The sequence below is a fragment of the Aquarana catesbeiana genome, linkage group LG07 (genome assembly GCF_042186555.1).
Source record: "Aquarana catesbeiana isolate 2022-GZ linkage group LG07, ASM4218655v1, whole genome shotgun sequence".
Classification (NCBI taxonomy): domain Eukaryota; kingdom Metazoa; phylum Chordata; class Amphibia; order Anura; family Ranidae; genus Aquarana; species Aquarana catesbeiana.
Window position 1 is genome coordinate 22,154,560 of NC_133330.1, and position 20,996 is coordinate 22,175,555.

The 20,996-nt window shown below is 44.5% G+C and overlaps 1 protein-coding gene across 1 annotated transcript in view; it reads left to right on the top strand.

Annotated features, from left to right (window-relative positions):
• The window catches only part of PLXND1 (plexin D1), a gene marked incomplete at its 5' end in the record, with an annotated part of 200,134 nt that overhangs the window by 52,876 nt on the left and 126,262 nt on the right, over positions 1-20,996 (top strand). Inside the window, 3 exon segments of the mRNA XM_073591756.1 lie at positions 8,475-8,651; positions 17,787-17,918; positions 20,301-20,401. Coding sequence (XP_073447857.1) covers positions 8,475-8,651; positions 17,787-17,918; positions 20,301-20,401 — 410 coding nt within the window.

Below are 20,996 nucleotides of genomic sequence, written 5' to 3' on the forward strand. Positions count from 1 at the left end.
CTTCTTCCCATTGACCACTAGTGTAAGGCACATTTTTTCCAATGACCACCAATGTAAGGAGCATTCTTCCCATTGACCAGCATTGTAAGAAGCATTCTTCCCACTGACCAGCATTGTAAGAAGCATTCTTCCCATTGGCCACCATTGTAATGAGCATTGTAACCACTAACCACCAATGTAAAGAGTATTCTTCTCATTGAACACCAGTGCAAGAGGCATTCTTTCAAGTGACCACTGTTTAATCTTGATCCTCACCAATCAGATTCAACCTTCCAAGGCAAATGAATATAACAGGGCAAACTGGGGCTCCCGTTGCCAGGTCAATAGACAGGGTGGACTGGGGCTTACATTGCCAAATCAGTGGAATGGGGCAAACTGGGGCTCATATTGCTGGATCAATGGAATGGGTCAAACTGGAGCTCACATGTGCGGATCAATGGAATGGGTCAAACTGGCTTACATTGCCAAATCAATAGAAAGGGTGGACTAGGGCTCACGTTGCTGATTCAGTGTAACTGGGTGAACTGGGGCTCATATTGCCAAATCAGTAGAAAAGGGCAAACTGGGGCTCACATTGCCAAATCAATGGAATAGGGCAAACTGGGGCTCCCATTGCCAAATCAATGGAATGGGGCAAACTGGGGCTCTCATTGCCGGATCAATAGAAAAGGTGGACTGGGGCTCACATTGCTGAATCAATGGAACCCAGTGAACTAAGGGCTCATATTGCCAAATCAGTAGGACAGGGCAAACTGGGGCTCACGTTGCCAAATCAATGGAATAGGGCAAACTGGGGCTCACATTGCCAAAACAATATATTGGGGTAAACTGGGGCTCACAATGCCGAATAAATGGGACGGGGCAGACTGGGACTCAGTTTGCCAAATCAATGGGACGTGGCGGACTGGGGCTCACATTGCCCAATCAATGACATGGGGTGGACTGAGGCACTCCAGCAATGCTTGGATAAAAAAACCTAATCTCCGAGCAGGTAGAATATGTTCCCGTATTTATCACTGGATTTTATTTCCAATTTTAGCTGAAAAGTTCCTTTAACTCTACTTCCCCAGATCAGCTTTGTAAGCTAATGGGGCGTACACACGGGCGGACTTTCCGATGGACTTTCAACGGAGTTTTGACGGACTTCCGATGGACCTTTTAACGAACGGACTTGCCTACACACGATCACACCAATGTCCGACGGATTCGTACGTGATGACGTATAACGGACTAAAATAAGGAAGTTCATAGCCAGTAGCCAATAGCTGCCCTAGCGTCGGTTTTTGTCCGTCGGACTAGCATACAGACGAGCGGATTTCTGGGTCCGGCGCAGTTACAACGTAAAGATTTGAAGCATGTTCCAAATCTAAAGTCCGTCAGATTTTCGACTGGAAAAGTCCTCTGAAGGTCCGACCAGTCCGGTCGAAAAGTCCGACCTTGTGTACGCCGCTTTAGTATACTTCTCGTCTATGATTCACAAGACCAGCTGAACAGAGTTTCACTCCTGTGGTAGTAAAGCGCAGTTCACATTTATGGATTTCATCTGTATATCGGGGGGGGGTCGGCTGTAAAAATCACGAATTAAATTAAATATTTTTATGTGAAAGCGCGTTTATTGTCTACCAAGAGGAGACGTGAATTTGCAGCACGCGGGACATGCGGTTCTTGTATTGTGCGTGACATCGTACAGCGGGGAGGGCGGCGCTCCTCTGCCCAAAACTATTTTTATATAAAGTTTTATGTCCTAGCTGAAGGGGGAGGGGTGTTTGCAGCGGATGGGTGGCGGTGGTGGTGAATAGGGGGTTGCATTGGCCTTGATCCAAATCTGATTTTGCACCAATTATTCCAGCGACTCCAGACAGAAACAATTAGCACATGACGGTTCAACTCCACGGCAAGAGCTTTAAAGGGACATTAACATTTGCTTTCTCCTTATTTTATGTGTTACATTAAAAAATAAATGTAATAAACGTAACAAAGTAACATATTGTGACACAGGGTCTTGTTTACGTGAGCAAATGGGGCAACCACCAGCTTAGAGGGACCCATCACCAGACTCCCTAACAGCCCTGTATTCTGGGGGCATTGCCCGCTGTGCCCCATATAGATCCCTCTTCTTTTCTCTTTTGGTATGACAGAGCCCTCCCTATGTAGAAGTTTCGCAGGGCGGAATGGGTCCCCAGAATCCAGGACTGTGAAAGGGGTCTTGTGGTCATTTTAACAAATAAGGGAGGAAGGGGTCTGGGCCAACCCATTTATTAAAATGGCGCTAAACACGAGTGGCAGAAAGGTGCAAATTATCAAGCACTTGCAATCCTCTGGGCTTTGCGAGGTGTAATAAATAATAATAAATAATAAATAATTCAGTTTCTGTTCTTTCATGTTCATTAGGCACCACCTGGCTCCATGCTGAACCCAAAAATGCTTGCTTATGGCATTGGCCCTGTGCTTAAACCCATTGAGGAGCAATTGACGCATAGAGGCTGAAAAGACATACAATTCTCTCTTACATCTTTCACCCATGTGTGCTTAGATAATTAAGAACACTTATGCACATTTTCTCAGCATTCTATCTTACATATTTCACCCACGCGTGCTTAGAGAATTAAGAACACTTATATACACTTGCTCAGCATTCTATATTACATATTTCACCCATGTGTGCTTAGAGAATTAAGAAGACTTATGCACATTTGCTCAGCATTCTATCTTACATATTTCACTGATGTGTACTTAGATAATTAAGAACACGTATGCATGTTTGCTCAGCATTCTATAATGCATCTTTCACCCATGTGTGCTTAGAGAATTAGGAACACTTATGCACATTTGCTCAGCATTCTATCTTACATACTTCACCCATGTGTGCTCAGAGGATTAAGAACACTTATTCACGTTTGCGCAGCATTCTATCTTACATATCTTACCCTTGTGTGCTTAGAGAATTAAGAACACGTATGCACATTTGCTCAGCATTCTATCTTACATATTTCACCCATGTGTGCTTAGAGCATTAAGAACACTTATGCACATTTGCTCAGCATTCTAGCTTACATGTTTTACCCATGTGTGATTAGAGAATTAAGAACACTTATGCACATTTGCTCAGCATTCTATCTGACATATTTCACCCATGTGTGCTTAGAGAATTAAGAACACTTATTTGCTTAGCAGCCTGGTTATTCATGTTAGTGGCCATGTTAAGCTGCAGAAGGCATCACATTGGCATTCATCAGTTTTCCTCTGTGGTGTTCATAGACAGAAAGAGAGAAGTGAAGGATTTTAACCATTCTTCTAACCCAGGTTTTAAATCTGACCTCCAGCCTTCCCCTCGGTTGCTCCTCTCCTGAACTGAAATGGCTTGCTCTGATCTCACCTCACACTGTGAACCTCTCACAATGTGCATTAGAAGCTGCAGCAAGTCAGATAGAGCCCACCCCATTTTCTGGCTGGAGGACGACCTGCATACTCTTGCTTATTCCTCCCCATCTGACTATCCCTGGCCCGCCCCTTTCATTATTGTTTTTAAGTTCTTTCAATGATGGAGGCTCAGCATCACATGTGGGTGTTAACTAGGGTGCAGGGTTGCAAACCCTCAGTAAATTTACTGGCAGTTTGTAAAAATCGGTGACTTTTACAACTGTCCGTAAATATCAGGGACTGATAATTTGTCATGCTGTGTTGACTTTTGTAAGTGTAGACCAGGAAAATTACTTGTCGGTGTTTCCATATCATGTTTATACTGTTTAAATATTGATTGTCTTAGTTTTTAATAGAAGTTCTGTCATTTTTCAGGTTTTCAGTAAAAAATGTGCTGTGTCAGTAAATGTTCCATGTTTTGTCAGTAACAAATGTCGCGGGAGGTTGGCAACCGTGCTAGGGTGCTGTGCATGCATCAGACATCAAGGCATTTTAAAATTTGCATAACCCCTCCCATGTCCCAGCCCACTGCTGTCATCAGGGCTGAGGACTCTTAGAAGGAGTACTGAGGCCCCTATGTTTAGCACCCTGCCGGCCCCGCCCACCAGCTATGATCTGCCTGCATTGCGGAGAATCACATAGACCCAGTGATGACATGCGGGACATGCGGTTCTTGTATTGTGCGTGACATCGTACAGCGGGGAGGGCGGCGCTCCTCTGCCCAAAACTATTTTTATATAAAGTTTTATGTCCTAGCTGAAGGGGGAGGGGTGTTTGCAGCGGATGGGTGGCGGTGGTGGTGAATAGGGGGTTGCATTGGCCTTGATCCAAATCTGATTTTGCACCAATTATTCCAGCGACTCCAGACAGAAACAATTAGCACATGACGGTTCAACTCCACGGCAAGAGCTTTAAAGGGACATTAACATTTGCTTTCTCCTTATTTTATGTGTTACATTAAAAAATAAATGTAATAAACGTAACAAAGTAACATATTGTGACACAGGGTCTTGTTTACGTGAGCAAATGGGGCAACCACCAGCTTAGAGGGACCCATCACCAGACTCCCTAACAGCCCTGTATTCTGGGGGCATTGCCCGCTGTGCCCCATATAGATCCCTCTTCTTTTCTCTTTTGGTATGACAGAGCCCTCCCTATGTAGAAGTTTCGCAGGGCGGAATGGGTCCCCAGAATCCAGGACTGTGAAAGGGGTCTTGTGGTCATTTTAACAAATAAGGGAGGAAGGGGTCTGGGCCAACCCATTTATTAAAATGGCGCTAAACACGAGTGGCAGAAAGGTGCAAATTATCAAGCACTTGCAATCCTCTGGGCTTTGCGAGGTGTAATAAATAATAATAAATAATAAATAATTCAGTTTCTGTTCTTTCATGTTCATTAGGCACCACCTGGCTCCATGCTGAACCCAAAAATGCTTGCTTATGGCATTGGCCCTGTGCTTAAACCCATTGAGGAGCAATTGACGCATAGAGGCTGAAAAGACATACAATTCTCTCTTACATCTTTCACCCATGTGTGCTTAGATAATTAAGAACACTTATGCACATTTTCTCAGCATTCTATCTTACATATTTCACCCACGCGTGCTTAGAGAATTAAGAACACTTATATACACTTGCTCAGCATTCTATATTACATATTTCACCCATGTGTGCTTAGAGAATTAAGAAGACTTATGCACATTTGCTCAGCATTCTATCTTACATATTTCACTGATGTGTACTTAGATAATTAAGAACACGTATGCATGTTTGCTCAGCATTCTATAATGCATCTTTCACCCATGTGTGCTTAGAGAATTAGGAACACTTATGCACATTTGCTCAGCATTCTATCTTACATACTTCACCCATGTGTGCTCAGAGGATTAAGAACACTTATTCACGTTTGCGCAGCATTCTATCTTACATATCTTACCCTTGTGTGCTTAGAGAATTAAGAACACGTATGCACATTTGCTCAGCATTCTATCTTACATATTTCACCCATGTGTGCTTAGAGCATTAAGAACACTTATGCACATTTGCTCAGCATTCTAGCTTACATGTTTTACCCATGTGTGATTAGAGAATTAAGAACACTTATGCACATTTGCTCAGCATTCTATCTGACATATTTCACCCATGTGTGCTTAGAGAATTAAGAACACTTATTTGCTTAGCAGCCTGGTTATTCATGTTAGTGGCCATGTTAAGCTGCAGAAGGCATCACATTGGCATTCATCAGTTTTCCTCTGTGGTGTTCATAGACAGAAAGAGAGAAGTGAAGGATTTTAACCATTCTTCTAACCCAGGTTTTAAATCTGACCTCCAGCCTTCCCCTCGGTTGCTCCTCTCCTGAACTGAAATGGCTTGCTCTGATCTCACCTCACACTGTGAACCTCTCACAATGTGCATTAGAAGCTGCAGCAAGTCAGATAGAGCCCACCCCATTTTCTGGCTGGAGGACGACCTGCATACTCTTGCTTATTCCTCCCCATCTGACTATCCCTGGCCCGCCCCTTTCATTATTGTTTTTAAGTTCTTTCAATGATGGAGGCTCAGCATCACATGTGGGTGTTAACTAGGGTGCAGGGTTGCAAACCCTCAGTAAATTTACTGGCAGTTTGTAAAAATCGGTGACTTTTACAACTGTCCGTAAATATCAGGGACTGATAATTTGTCATGCTGTGTTGACTTTTGTAAGTGTAGACCAGGAAAATTACTTGTCGGTGTTTCCATATCATGTTTATACTGTTTAAATATTGATTGTCTTAGTTTTTAATAGAAGTTCTGTCATTTTTCAGGTTTTCAGTAAAAAATGTGCTGTGTCAGTAAATGTTCCATGTTTTGTCAGTAACAAATGTCGCGGGAGGTTGGCAACCGTGCTAGGGTGCTGTGCATGCATCAGACATCAAGGCATTTTAAAATTTGCATAACCCCTCCCATGTCCCAGCCCACTGCTGTCATCAGGGCTGAGGACTCTTAGAAGGAGTACTGAGGCCCCTATGTTTAGCACCCTGCCGGCCCCGCCCACCAGCTATGATCTGCCTGCATTGCGGAGAATCACATAGACCCAGTGATGACATCACAAGGTCTAAACTGAAGAATGTAATAAATATTGATTTTTTTTTTTTTCAGGGAAAATATAAGCAGTTCAAACTTCAATTCTAATATTTCCTGAAACTGTTTCATGTTTTCATTAAAATTTTTGCCTAAACAAAAAAAATGTTTATTTAATTTTCATTTACTGGCAATACATTTGCAATTCTTACAGAGAAACTCCTACCCAAGTTTTTTTTTTTTTCCAGAGAAAATCACATTTTTAAAGCAGTAGTAAACAGCTGGGCAAATTTTTTCTTTTTTTGGGGGGGAAAAACACAGTTTTAAAGCAGTAGTAAACTGATGGGCGAGTTTTTTTCTGACCTGCAAGGTAATATCATAATGTGCTAGTATGCTTCGCATACTAGCGCATTATGTGAAACTTACCTGAAAATGAAGCCCTCCATCGAAGCGATGTCACCGCTGGAGGCCGCTTCCATCTTCACCCATCTTCCTTCCGGGTCCGTGGACTTCCGACTCTGTGACTGGCCGGAGCCGCGTGCATGCGCGGGGGAGCTGCCATTTATGGCACAGGACTCTGAAGGAAGGTGCACATGCGTGGATGACATCATCAGCTGCATATACAGTAAATATCTCCTAAACGGTGCACGTTTAGGAGATATTTACACTACAGTACCTATAGGTAAGCCTTACTATAGGCTTACCTATTGGTACAAGTCAGAAATGGAAGTTTACCTCCACTTTAAAGTATTTTCAAACAATATTCATCAGGTCATCAAATGCATTAAGAATTTTCTTTTGAACTATCGTTGCGAATATTCGTTCCATATTCTACTAGTGTATGGCCAGATGGACCCCTTTCCAGATTTGAATAAGTCCAGTTGGAGTCCCCCCCCCTCACTTCCTGCCCCGATGGTCATTGTCACTGGGACAAAAAGTTAGAAGAATTCCAAAATGTGTTATCAGAACAATAAGTAAGGGTAAAAAAACACTGGGAGGGGGGAGAACCTCTGGAGGAATCTAGGATGGAAAAGGACCCGGGGGTCCTAGTAGATGATAGGCTCAGCAATGCCAAGCTGCTGCTAACAAAGCAAACAGAATATTGGCATTAAAAAGGGGATCAACTCCAGAGATAAAACGATAATTCTCCCGCTCTACAAGACTCTGGTCCGGCCGCACCTGGAGTATGCTGTCCAGTTCTGGGCACCAGTCCTCAGGTAGGATGGACTGGAAATGGAACGAGTACAAAGAAGGGCAACAAAGCTAATAAAGGGTCTGGAGGATCTTAGTTATGAGGAAAGGTTGCGAGCACTGAACTTATTCTCTCTGGAGAAGAGACGCTTGAGAGGGGATATGATTTCAATATACAAATACCGTACTGGTGACCCCACAATAGGGATAAAACTTTTTCACGGAAGGGAGTTTAACAAAACACGTAGCCACTCGTTAAAATTAGAAGAAAAGAGGTTTAACCTTAAACTACATAGAGGGTTCTTTACTGTAAGAGCGGCAAGGATGTGGAATCCCCTTCCACAGGCGGTGGTCTCAGCGGGGGGCATCGATAGTTTCAAGAAACTATTAGATAAGCACCTGAACGACCGCAACATACAGGAATATACAATGTAATACTGACACATAATCACACACATAGGTTGGACTTGATGTGTCTTTTTTCGACCTCACCTACTATGTAACTATGATGGTGTGTCATTTCTTTATTAGCTTCTCAACCTGTGCTAGCTTTGGTGGTTTGCTGTTATCTGAATGTAGTCACAGGCGGAGTGCCCCTTTAATGGAGTCAGATGTTGCTCCGCTGACTCTCCCCTGCGTCCGGCCGTCACGTTTTGGGGAAAGGGGCAGCGGTAGATTCGGCTCCATTAAATGGAGGGAGATGAAGATGTCAGTGTTGTAAGAAAGGACATGTTGTGTGGGTTGAACGCCCTGGGCTCTGTGACCGCATTCCCTCCCGCTCACACTGCTCTTCATTCTTCTCAGCTGCAGGAAGAACAGTTGGATTGTGGGGCCGCGCATCTCCAGCACCCGCTCACCATCAATCGGCCTCTGTCTGCCACCCCGCTCTTCAAGGCTCCCGGACTGACCTCGGTGGCGGTGGCCAACGTTAGCGGCTACACGGTGGCCTTCCTCGGCACGGCGGGCGGACAGCTTCTGAAGGTAACATAAATGAATTTGAAGATGATGTGAAATGAAGTTCATTTTTTTTTTTTTTGCCTTCCAAACGTTTGATAAAGTAGAGAGCAGCGGCCAAATGCAAAGTGCGGAAATGCTTCCTGCTGTGGGTTACTGGACAGGGCAGCACTGGCTCGTTGGACGGTGGAGACCATCACTGGGCAGACATTTGCCAATCAGTGGTCAGGTGTAATGCCTTCCATCGGGCCCCGGCCACAGCCACAGCCATGGTTCTTCATTTGTTTTTGGGGTTTCGGTGACCAATTTCTATCCCAGGCCAGTTGTCAAATAGCAAATACAAAAAATTTTATTTAGCATATACAATGCCAACACAAGTTATATTTAGTTTAGTTGAATGTTAATAATAATAATAATTTTTAATATAATTATTATTATTATACAGGTTTTATATAGCGCCAACAGTTTGCGCAGCGCTTAACAAAATAAAGGCAGACATTACAATTTGGTACAAGAGGAATCAGAGGGTCCTGCTCCTTAGAGCTTACAATCTAAAAAGGGAGGGTCAATTGATACAAAAGGTAATAGCTGTGGGGGATGCGCTGACGGAGAAAGTAAAACAGTGTTAGTTAGAAGCATGATAAGCCTCTTTGAAGAGAAGGGTTTTCAGGGATCGTCTAAAGATGGATAGATTAGGGGACAGTCGGACAGATTGGGGTAGGAAGTTCCAAAGGATGGGAGAGGCTCTGGTGAAATCCTGGAGGCGAGCATGGGAGGAGGTGACAAGGGAGCTAGAAAGCAGGAGGTCTTGGGAGGACCAAAAAGAGGGGCTTGGTTGGTATTTTGGGACTAGGTTAGTGATGTAGCTGGGGGCAGAGTTATGGACGGCTTTGTAAATTATTGTTAGTACTTTGAATTTTATTCATTGGGTGAGTGGAAGCCAAGGGAGGGATTGGCAGAGAGGGGTGGAGGACACTGAATGGTTGGTAAGGTGGATGAATCTTGTAGCGGCATTCATGATGGACTGAAGGGGGGATAGTCTATGTAAAGGTTATCCAATGAGGAGAAGTTGCAGTAGTCGAGGCGAGAGATGACCAGGGAGTGAATTAGAAGCTTGGTGGTGCCATTAGTTAAAAAGGGACGTATTCTAGAAATGTTGCGGAGGCGGCATGATTTGGACAGGGAATGGATGTGGGCCTGAAAGGACAGTTCAGAGTCTAAGGTTACCCCGAGCACCCTGGCATGTGGAGACGGACTGATAGATGTGCCATTGATCTTGACAGAGAAGTCAGGGGAAGAGGCACGTGGAGGAGGAAATATTAAGAGCTCAGTTTTAGATTCAGTTTGAGGAAGTGGTTTGACATCCAGGCTGATATATCTGCTAGTAGATCAGTGATGCGTGAGGAGACTGATGGGGTGAGCTGAGGGGCAGAGAGATAGATTTGGGTGTCATCGGCATATAAACGGCAGTGGAAGCCATGGGAGGCCATCAGCTGACCCGGTAGATCGAGAATAGTAGAGGTCCAAGGACAGAACCTTGGGGGACCCCAACGGTAAGAGGAGTTGGAGAAGAGGAAGTGGAGTTGTAAGTAACACTGAAGGTGCGATGAGGTAGATAAGATTCAACCAACGGAAAGTGCAGCCATGGAGACCAAGCAAATTTAGTTTTTTGAGGAGGAGGGGGAGGTCAACCGTATCAAAGGCAGCAGAAAGGTCCAAGAGTAAGAGTACAGAATAATGACCGTTGGTTTTGGCTGTTAGTAAGTCGTTTGTGAGTTTTAGGAGGGCAGTTGAAATAAGTTGTTTTCAAGCGGCAGCACTGTAATTCTCTGTAAAATGCAATACAATATGGCAACCAGTGCCCTGATTATCAGTGCAGCCCCATCAGTTCCAGTCAGCACCCATCAGTGCAGCTTATCAGTCCCGCCTATCAGTGACCATCAGTGCATCCCATCAGTGTTTCCTCATCAGTGCCCATTAGCTCAGCTTTTCAGTGCCGCCTCATCAGTGCCTATCAGTCTAGCCTCATCAGTGCAGCCTCATCAGTACACATCAGTGCAGCCTCACCAGTGCACATTAGTGCAGCCTTTCCAGTGCCCATCAGAGCAGCCTCATCAGTGCCCATCAGTGCAGCCTCATCAGTGCCCATTAGTTCAGCCTCATCAGTGCTCATCAGTGCAGCCTCATCAGTACCCATCAGTGCAGCCTCATCAGTGCAGCATCATCAGTGCACATCAGTGCAGCCTTTCCAGTGCCCATCAGAGCAGCCTCATCAGTGCTCATCAGTGCCGATCAGTCCAGCCTCATCAGTGCTCATCCGTGCAGCCTCATCAGTGCCCATCAGTCCAGCCTCATCAGTGCCCATCAGTGCAACTTCATCAGTGCAGCCTCATCAGTGCACATCAGTGCAGCCTTTCCAGTGCCCATCAGAGCAGCCTCATCAGTGCCAATCAGTGCAGCCACATCAGTGCCCATCAGTCCAGCCTCAGTGCCCATCAGTGCAGCCCAATCAGTGCAGCCTCATCAGTGCCCATCAGTGCAGCCTTTCCAGTGCCCATCAGAGCAGCCTCACCAGTGCCCATCATTGCAGCCTCATCATTGCACATTAGTGCAGCCTTTCAGTGCCATCAGAGCAGCTTCACCAGTGCCCATCAGTCTAGCCTCATCAGTGCAGTCTCATCATTGCACTTCAATGCAGCCTTTCCAGTGCCCATCAGAGCAGCCTCACCAGTGCCTCATTAGTCCGGCCTCATCAGTGCAGCATTTCCAGTACCCATCAGTACAGTCTCAGCAGTGCCCATCAGTGAAGAAGAAAAATTACTTATTTGCAACATTTTATAACAGAAACTAAAAAAAAAATTTCCCCAAATTTTCTGTCTGTTTTTCATTTGTTTTTAAAATTTAAAAACCAAGTGGTGAATAAATAGGACCAAAAGAAAGCTCTGTCTCGAAAAAATGATATAAATGTCATATAGGTACAGTGTTGCATGACCGCGCAATTGTCATTCAAAGTGCGACAGCACCCTCAGGAAGGAGATGAAACTGTCCAGTATTGAAATGGTTAACCATGCTATGCAATGTATTTTTAAGTACACCAAGTATAAGTATCTGGATCTGTCTGCATGTTAGGTAAGGAGGACCAGCACTGTGAGCCATTCAGACTCTTCCACATTGAACAGGGACGTCGGTCTAACGCTGGGAGCAGCAGAGTGGTAACCTCATCAGCATAGCAGTGCACCCGCGTTGTCAGCAAGGGTAAACGTATTCACAACCTATCCTCTTTACAGACACCATGTGCAGAAGAGGCGGGGCTTATTTGCCTATAGGCGGGGCATAGCAATGGTGCTCTAGCAGGCTTTAATTGCTAGTAGGTTTCCAATCCTATCCAAAGATCATTAAAAAAAAAGTGTCTATGTCACCTTTAAATCCACTCTTGGGGGGTGAAGGTAGCACTAGAATGGACGAATCTGCAGATTTTGTTAGCGGCCTCACCTTTACCTTGTGAATATGCAACGCACACCCACGGCTCTGGCTGTGTATATTGCAGCGCGTGTAATTGTCAGCGCTTCGTACTTTTCCTGCGAAGACAAACACGCTGCGATCTAAATAAAGCCGCATTGTCAGCACAGCACCTTTTTTTTTTTTTTTTTTTTTCTGCCACTAATGTCATTTCTGTGTCAGCGAAGTAAATAACATTCAGGAAACGCACATCCCCTTCGAAACTCTTCTTAACCTGGAATTATTTGTAGATTGACACAATAAAGAGATATAAATCCTTGTAGATTATCTCCCCAGCAATAAAAACCCAACAGGGGTTCTAACCCTGCCTGCCTCTATCTAGAACGAAGAGCTTGTTTGGGCTTGCAGTTGGGAGCGTTAAAAATGCGCGGTTGGCCCGTGTTTTCAGGTGTTTTTAGGGGCCCCTCTTTAAAGCGGAGCTTCCCCAAAATATTAAAAGTCAGCAACTACAAGTACTGTAGGTGCTGTTTTTTTTATTATATGGACATGTACCTGTCCAGGGATCCAGCTCTGTCCTCACCCGAGCCGATTCTTCAATGAGCTTCGGGTCCAGGGGCCGGCATCTTAACTAAGGGAATCCGGCTGTGAAACCTTGCTACCTACTGCGCATGCGCGAGCCGCGCTGCACCTTTCTAATGCTCCCGCAGTCTTCTGGCACCTGTGATGTGTCCCAGAAAGCTGCGGGCAAAGAGGGGGGGGGGGTGAACTTCTGGGGGGAAGTGGGAGCAGGTACCTGTCAAAACCAGGTACCATCTCACCCCCCCCCCAAAAAGTACCAAATGTTAGAAGGGAGGGGGGTTGGGGCAAACAAGCTTAACTTCCCCTTTTGGGTGCAAAGGCAAGGGGGATGGGGGTGTTCGCATGCCACGCTCTTAGCGCTTTGCTTGGCATACGCCACAAAAACTATACCCATTGAACACGACCCCTACAAGCGAAGAGGGGGAAGGGTTTCCAAATGCCCCACAACCACTTGCAATGCATCATATTCCCTTCTCACCGCCTATCAAATGCCCCTGAAAAGCGTTCTGAATGCAGCTTGCTTTTCAGAGTCCCCACGGGCTGTGCATTGCCTTGATGCCTTAGACTAGGTTCATATCTTTGCATGTCGGGAATGAGCCCAAAATCGTGTGCTTTTCTTAAAGTGGTTGTAAACCTCGGACATGAAATATGAACAAAGCGCATCCCTCTATAGTGTGTACTTGTCTCAATCCTGAGTGTCATTTCTGTCTGCTGCCTCCTTCTTCTGCTGTCAGTATGAATCACTTCTGACAGGTTTTCCTGACACCAAGAGAAAATTGGTGACAGGGGAGGGACCTCCAGCTGATTAAAAGCCTCAGCTGTGCCGCAATGTGAAGGGGTTTGTGTCTCTAACATGGGAAAACCACATATAAGGAGAGATGGTGGTGCTGCACACCCCGAATAGTATGATATGGGAAAGTTCCCCCAGAGGGGTTTTTCAGCAGAGGGGTAAATGAATAGTAAAGAGTAAATGGATTTAGAAAAATGCATTCTTTATTAGAAAATTAGCGTACAATATTTTCATGATGGTTAAAATATGGGCTCTGGTGGGGGGCATGCCCATTCCAAGTACAAGAAATGCAAACACAAAATTATACACAACATTACATAGCAGAATGTCTGATGTACAACAAAGTCTGATGTATAACAAAGGCTGACGCGTTTTGACCCATGCAATTAGGGTCTTCTTCAGAGATTAAGTTTGCTGCAAAGAAATTGCATTTAGCATATCAAATTTGAAAGGTGCAATGTATAAATAATTGCATACACAGTGTACACATCTCACCTAGTTACCAATGCATATGGAAAAGACCTCCCAACCAGAATGTCCTTAAAAGCTGTCAGATAATCCCGCATGGTTCCAGACCAGACAGTACCCCAGGGGAAGACATCACTCCGTTGAATGTGACTTACAAGAAGTCACACGTTTATGTCTCTTTCCTCCAATCATCTCTCAGCTCTCCACCCCTTGCTTTTCAGAGCTATGTAAATTCTGCACTTTGATTGGCTGTAGGGAAAAGACGGCGGCAGAGAAACAGGTACAACTTATGTAGGATGATTTGGTTTTTTTTCTGTGTATCACCTGAGGCCAGTCACTTCACTGGGTATATGGAAGGGTTTACAACCACTTTTAACAATGCCCTGCACTTTTGAAAATTCACAGGGGTGCAATTGATTGTTACTGGCACCCCCCACGCATCTGCAAATGTGCGCGATTTCCGGCGCGCCAAACTGCATGGCGCCGCAGTACCATGTGGTTCGATGCGCCGCATTTTTGGAAAGGAGTCAGGGACTTAATTTCGGTGGTTCTCATGCGTAGGGCAGCCCATTTAAATGAATGGGGTGCAGGAGCGCGCATGAAGAGCACTTGCGCACCCATGCACGCAGTAATGTGAACCAAGCGTTATCACACATTCTTCTTCTTCATGCACTGCATTAGGAAGCCTATTCATTTTAAATAAGCCACAATGCACCAAATATGCATCACGCCAGACTGCGACACGTGTCGTGCGTTGGGGTGCTATTCAGAATAAATGGTAGTGCAATGTACCGCGAAACTACAAGTCCCATCATGCCTCTGCCTGTGGGAGTCATGCTTGTAACCGTGAGCCCTGCAATGCCTCATGGGACTTGTAGTTTTGCAACAGCTGGAGGGCCGCCAGTTTGAGACTCCCGATGTAAGAAGGTTCTCCTAACGACAACTCGTTATGTGTATAAAAGACACCTGTCCACAGAATCTCTTTCTTCTATTCAAACCTCACCACCATCATGGGCAACACCAAAGAGCTGTCAAAAGGACGTCAGGGATAAGATTGTAGACCTGCACAAAGCTGGAATGGGCTACAAGACCATCAGCAAGAAGCTTGGTGAGAAGGAGACAACTGTTGGAGCGATTATTCACAAATTGAAAGAATACAAAATAACCATCAATCGCCCTCGGTCTGGAGCTCAATGTAAGATTTCACCTCATGCGGTGAGGGATGATCATGAGAAAAGTGAAGGATCAGCCCAGAACTACACGGGAGGAGCTTGTGAATGATCTCAAGGCAGTTGGGACCACAGTCATCAAACAGACCATTGATAACACAATACGCCGCCATGGATTGAAATCCTGCAAGGTCCCCCTCCTCAAGAAGGCACATGTACAGGTCCATCTGGAGTTCACCAATGATCATCTAAATGTTTCAAAGAAGGATTGGGAGAAAGTTCTGCGGTCAGATGAGACCAAAATTTTGCTTTTTGGCATTAACTCAACTCGCCGTGTTTGGAGGAAGAAAAATGCTGACTATGACCCTAAGAACACCATCCCTATAGTCAAGCACAGAGGTGGAAACATGGTTCTTCGGGGCTGTTTCTCTACTAAAGGTACAGGCCGACTTTGCCGCATTGAGGGGCCAATGGACGGGGCCATGTATTGTAAAATCTTGGGTGAGAACCTTCTTCCCTCAGCCAGAACACTGAAGATGGGTCACGGATGGGTCTTCCAGCATGACAATGACCCAAAACATACCGCCAAAGCAACAAACGAGTGGCTCAAGGAGAAGCACATAAAGGTCATGGAGTGGCCTAGCCAGTCTCCAGACCTTAATCCTCTAGGAAATTTATGGGGGGAGCTGAAACTTCGAGTTGCCAAGAGACAGCCAAGAAACCTTAAGGATTTAGAGAAGATCTGTAAAGAAGAGTGGACCAAAATCCCTCCTGAGATGTGTGAAAACCTGCAAGAAACGTCTGACCTCTGTGCTTGCCAACAAGGGTTTCTCCACCAAGTCATGGGGATCTTGGGGATCAAATACTTATTTTACTCACTTAATATAAAATGTTTGTATCGTGCTTTTTCTGGATTTTTGGTTGATATTCTGTCTCTATCATATAAAATACACCTACGATAAAAATGATAGACCCTTCATTTCTTTGTAAGTGGGCAAACGTTCAAAATCTGCAGGGGATCATTATTTTCCCCCGCTGTATATGGGTAAGGCCCCCCCCCGATGTCCTGTGAGACCCCTGTCTATACTTTCCTTGACGACGCGGAAAACTTTTCGCCATCCGCGTCAGGCCGCTTGTCGTCAAACTTTTTCTCTCTCCCTCCGAAGCCGAGTTTCCTCCTATCGGTGCAGATCGCTCCCTAAGCTCCCAGGTTACTAATCCAATCCGGAGACGATGGGCCGCTTCGAGAGGACCTCCGACCTCCGGCTAATGGCGTGTAATTGAGCTGTGCGTTCCCGGGAGAGCCGGTGATAATGTGTCAACGCGTGGAATAAAATACCCCCTCCCCCCGTATCTAATCCCCTCAATGTGGGGGGGGGGGTCGAGTCTGACAATTGCCTATCGGAGATCTCAGACACGGCGTATTTAATCTCACACCTCGCTCCCCGGCGGTGTACCGTCGCGCTGTTTTCTACCTTGTAATCAGACACATACAAATAGAAGACGGTAATTGAGGCGGCTCGCAAGTGGCGGCAGAAAACGGTTCTCGCCAAAGGGGGTCCCCTGCGCTCGGAATTCCTCAGCGGCATGGAAGAAGGAATGAGCGGTCCGGGGGGGCGGGGGGGGTTTGGGCTGAGGGGGGGGGGGTAATTAACGAGGACCCCCGGGGAGGGAGATGAAGAGGAGGAGGAGGGGTAGGAATTTGGAAGAAGGTGCTAGTTTAACCCTTTCTCTTCTGTGAAGTCACAAATAATGCGCGGATTATGCGCTTATGCCCCGTACACACGATCGGACATTGATCGGACATTCCGACAACAAAATCCATTGTTTTTTTTCCGACGGATGTTGGCTCAAACTTGTCTTGCATACACACGGTCGCATAAAGTTGTCGGAAAATCCGATCGTTCCGAACGCGGTGACGTAAAACACGTACGTCGGGACTATAAACGGGGCAGTAGCCAATAGCTTTCATCTCTTTTATTTATTCTGAGCATGCGTGGCACTTTGTGCGTCGGATTTGCGTACACACGATCGGAATTTAACCGATCGGATTTTGTTGTCGGAAAATTTTCTATCCTGCTCTCAAACTTTGTGTGTCGGAAATTCCGACGGAAAAAGTCCGATGGAGCCCACACACAGGATCGGAATTTCCGACAACACAATCCGATCGCACTTTTTCCGGGCAGGAAAATCCGACCGTGTGTACGGGGCATTAGAGCTTACATGTGCCGATGCGCAACTTTGGTTGCGCTCTTATTCAAGACTAGAGATAGGTGCAGGTGTCTACGAACGTAGAAGAATGCACATTGCGGCGCATTTTCTTGCGATACTGGTTTTGGGGCTCATTCACATCCAGTCTGTAGCACTGCAAAGGAGGAAGCAGAAACTGCACATGTAATGGACTTTGGCTTTATAATAAATTGCGGCATAAACAGATGAAATCACATTGTACAAATCATTGTAAGTTGATGGATGGGAATTAATTGTATGGAAGTGGCAGCTCAGGGAGAGAGTCATTCATATTTGATGTTTACCAGTAAAGTGGCTCCGAGTCTGAAAAACTGCAGGCTCAGAAATGTGTTGTCTCCTCTCTCTCCTGCCTTCTATAGGTGACACCAATCTGCGATAGTTGAGAGCTCCAGACCTCCCGGGCCGGAAGAGAAATGTCTTTTCAGCCTCTCTTTGTTGTCTTCACAGATCACTCTGGATGCTGACATGAAAATTGTGAGCCGCCAGTCCCTTCTGATAGCGCGGGGGGAGCCGGTCCACCACATCATGCGATTCGATCCTGTGACTCCCACCTACCTCTACGTCATGACCACACATCAGGTATGTGATCGACAGTCATGGCATATGTCCCTCCACAGTGACACATCAAAACTGACTTTATAACTGTCCTTCTGCCCCCCCCCCCCCCCCCCCCCCCCCCCCCCAGATACCTACTGATAATTCCTACATCTCAAATGATAGCCAGAAAAAGCTCTAGAAATACAGCAGTTGTGATATCTGCTGCTGTCACAAAAACAGGCTGCTACTGTTCAGACAGGAGATACAAAGTAACATGGTTTATAAACATTGCTCAGACAAGAGACAGAGAGATACAAAGTAACATTTTTCTATAAACATTTTTCCGACAGGAGATGGAGATACAAAGTAGCATTGTTTATAAACATTGTTCAGACAGGAGATAGAGATACAAAGTAACAATGATCAGACCAGAGATAGAGAGATACAAAGTAACATAGTTTACAAACATTTTTAAGATAGGGGCTAGAAAGATACAAAGTAAAATTACTTATAAACATTGTTCAAATTGGAGATAGATACAAAACAAAATTGTTTATAAACATTGATTGGACAGGAGATAGAGAGATACAAAGTAAAATTGTTTATAAGCTCAGACAAGAGACAGAGAGATACAAAGTAACATTTTTTATAAACATTGTTCCAACTGGAGATAGATATACAATGTAGCATTGTTTATAAACATTGTTCAGACAGGGGATAGAGATACAAAGTAACAATGATCAGACCAGAGCTAGAGAGATACAAAGTAACATTGTTTATAAATATTTTTCAAATGGGAGCTAGAGAGATACAAAGTAATATTGTTTATAAACATCGTTCAAATTGGAGATAGATACAAAACAAAATTGTTTATAAACATTGATTGGACAGGAGATAGAGAGATACAAAGTAACATTGTTCATATACATTGATCAGACAGAAGATATAGATACAAAGTAATATTGATCAGATCAGAGGTAGAGAGATACAAAGTAACATAGTTTATATACATTTTTCAGATGGGAGCTAGAGAGATACAAAGTAATATTGTTTATAAACATTGTTCAAATTGGGGATAGATACAAAACAACATTGTTTTAAAAACATTGATTGAACAAGAGATAGAGAGATACAAAATAACGTTGTTTATAAACATTGATCAGACAGGGGCTAGGGAGATACAAAGTAACAGTGTTTATAAACATTGTTCAGACAGGAAATAGATACAAAGTAACATTGGTTATAACATTGATCAGACAGGAGATAGAAAGGTACAAAATAACATTGTTTATAAAAATTTTTCAGATAGGAGCTAGAGAGATACAAAGTAATATTGTTTATAAACATTGTTCAAATTGAAGATAGATACAAAACAACATTGTTAATAAACATCGATTGGACAGGAGATAGAGAGATACAAAGTAACATGGTTTATATACATTGATCAGACAGAAGATATAGATACAAAGTAATATTGATCAGACCAGAGATGGAGAGATACAAAATAACATTGTTTATAAACATTGATCAGACAGGGGGTTGGGAGATACAAAGTAACAGTGTTTATAAACAATGTTCAGATGGGAAATAGAGACAAAATAACATTGATCAGACGGGAGATAGAGAGAGATACAAAGTAACCTTGTTTGTAAACATTGATCAGACAGGAGATACAAAGCAACATTGTTTATAAACAATGATCAGACAGGAGATAGGGAGATACAAAGTAACATCGTTTATAAACATTGTTCAGATGGGAGCTAGATACAAAGTTATATAATTTATAAACATTGTTTAGACAGGCGATAGAGAGAGATACAAAATAAGATTGTTTATAAACTTTGATCAGACAGGGGATAGGGAGATACAAATTAACAGTGTTTATAAACATTGCTCAGATGGAAGAAATGGTGACTTTGATAAATGATCTTACTTTTCCAGTCGATTTCGTCAGATAGGAATAATCAATCTGTGACTGACAACCCATTCAATCAATTTGCCGCACCCTGGCAAGTAGATTTCAATCTATAGTTAGGATACAATTGTAACTTATAAACTTAATTCATAGCAGAAAAGTAGCGATGTGTCTGGTCCATAGGAGGGGAGTCCAGGGAGGAGAGCTGAACTGGTTAATTGCAGTAATAATGGACGATGGACGATGGTGCTGCCAAAAAATAAGGCAAAACATGTGCACAGAGCAGCCGTCATGTTAGTTTTGGCAGACCCCGGTATGTTGCGGAGTTCACACACCTGGAGGGTCCGGCCCACCGATTCTCTAATGAAGTGTCCCTCGAGGTGTGACTGTCCCCGCTGGATGAGGACCAGTCTTCTGACTACACAAGGCTGACAATCTATGGTGTATGTGAGATGTACTTCTATACCGGCCCCCTATAGTCACAGACATCCCTCCCACTTTATTTCCAGATGGCGAAGGTGAAAGTGGCCGATTGCAACAAGTTCCAGACCTGTACAGAGTGTCTGCAAGCAGCAGACGCCTATTGTGGTTGGTGCACAATGGAAGCCAGGTAAGTGCCCCTCCAGTTTAAAGCTTATATTTTGCCTTCCATGTCCCCCCGCTTCCATCAAAATGCTGGTGACATTTTTAATTGACATTTTTCTATTTTTTATGACATACTTTATTTTAACCCCAGTGATGTCATCGCTGGGTCTCCTTGCTTCTCTATGCAATGTAGACAGATCATGGCTGGTGGGAGGGGCCCACAGGGTGCTGAACGTAGCAGAAAACAGGTAGGGAAGAAGCTAATCAAGCACCATCTGTGCTAAGTTAGCTGCATTGGAGCATATTGGAGGGCAGGGGAGACATTGAAGTCTAATGGATAGTCTAAAGTCCCCTTTCACACGTGGCGGATCTGTTTTTGCTCAGCAGGGGATCCATGCGCGGACCCCCTGCTGAGCTGAGGGGAGGGGGGATGGAAACAGCCCATTCTGATCCAGCCAGCCAGAGCGGAACGCATCCCCTTATTTTTTTTTTTTTTGGCGAATTGGACCCGGAGATATCTGGGTGTAAATGGACACAGGAGGAGAATCTCTTGTCTGAAAGGCACCTTATAGTCTTCATAAAGAGGACCTGTCACCTGTCCAAAGGTATTGTTACATGAA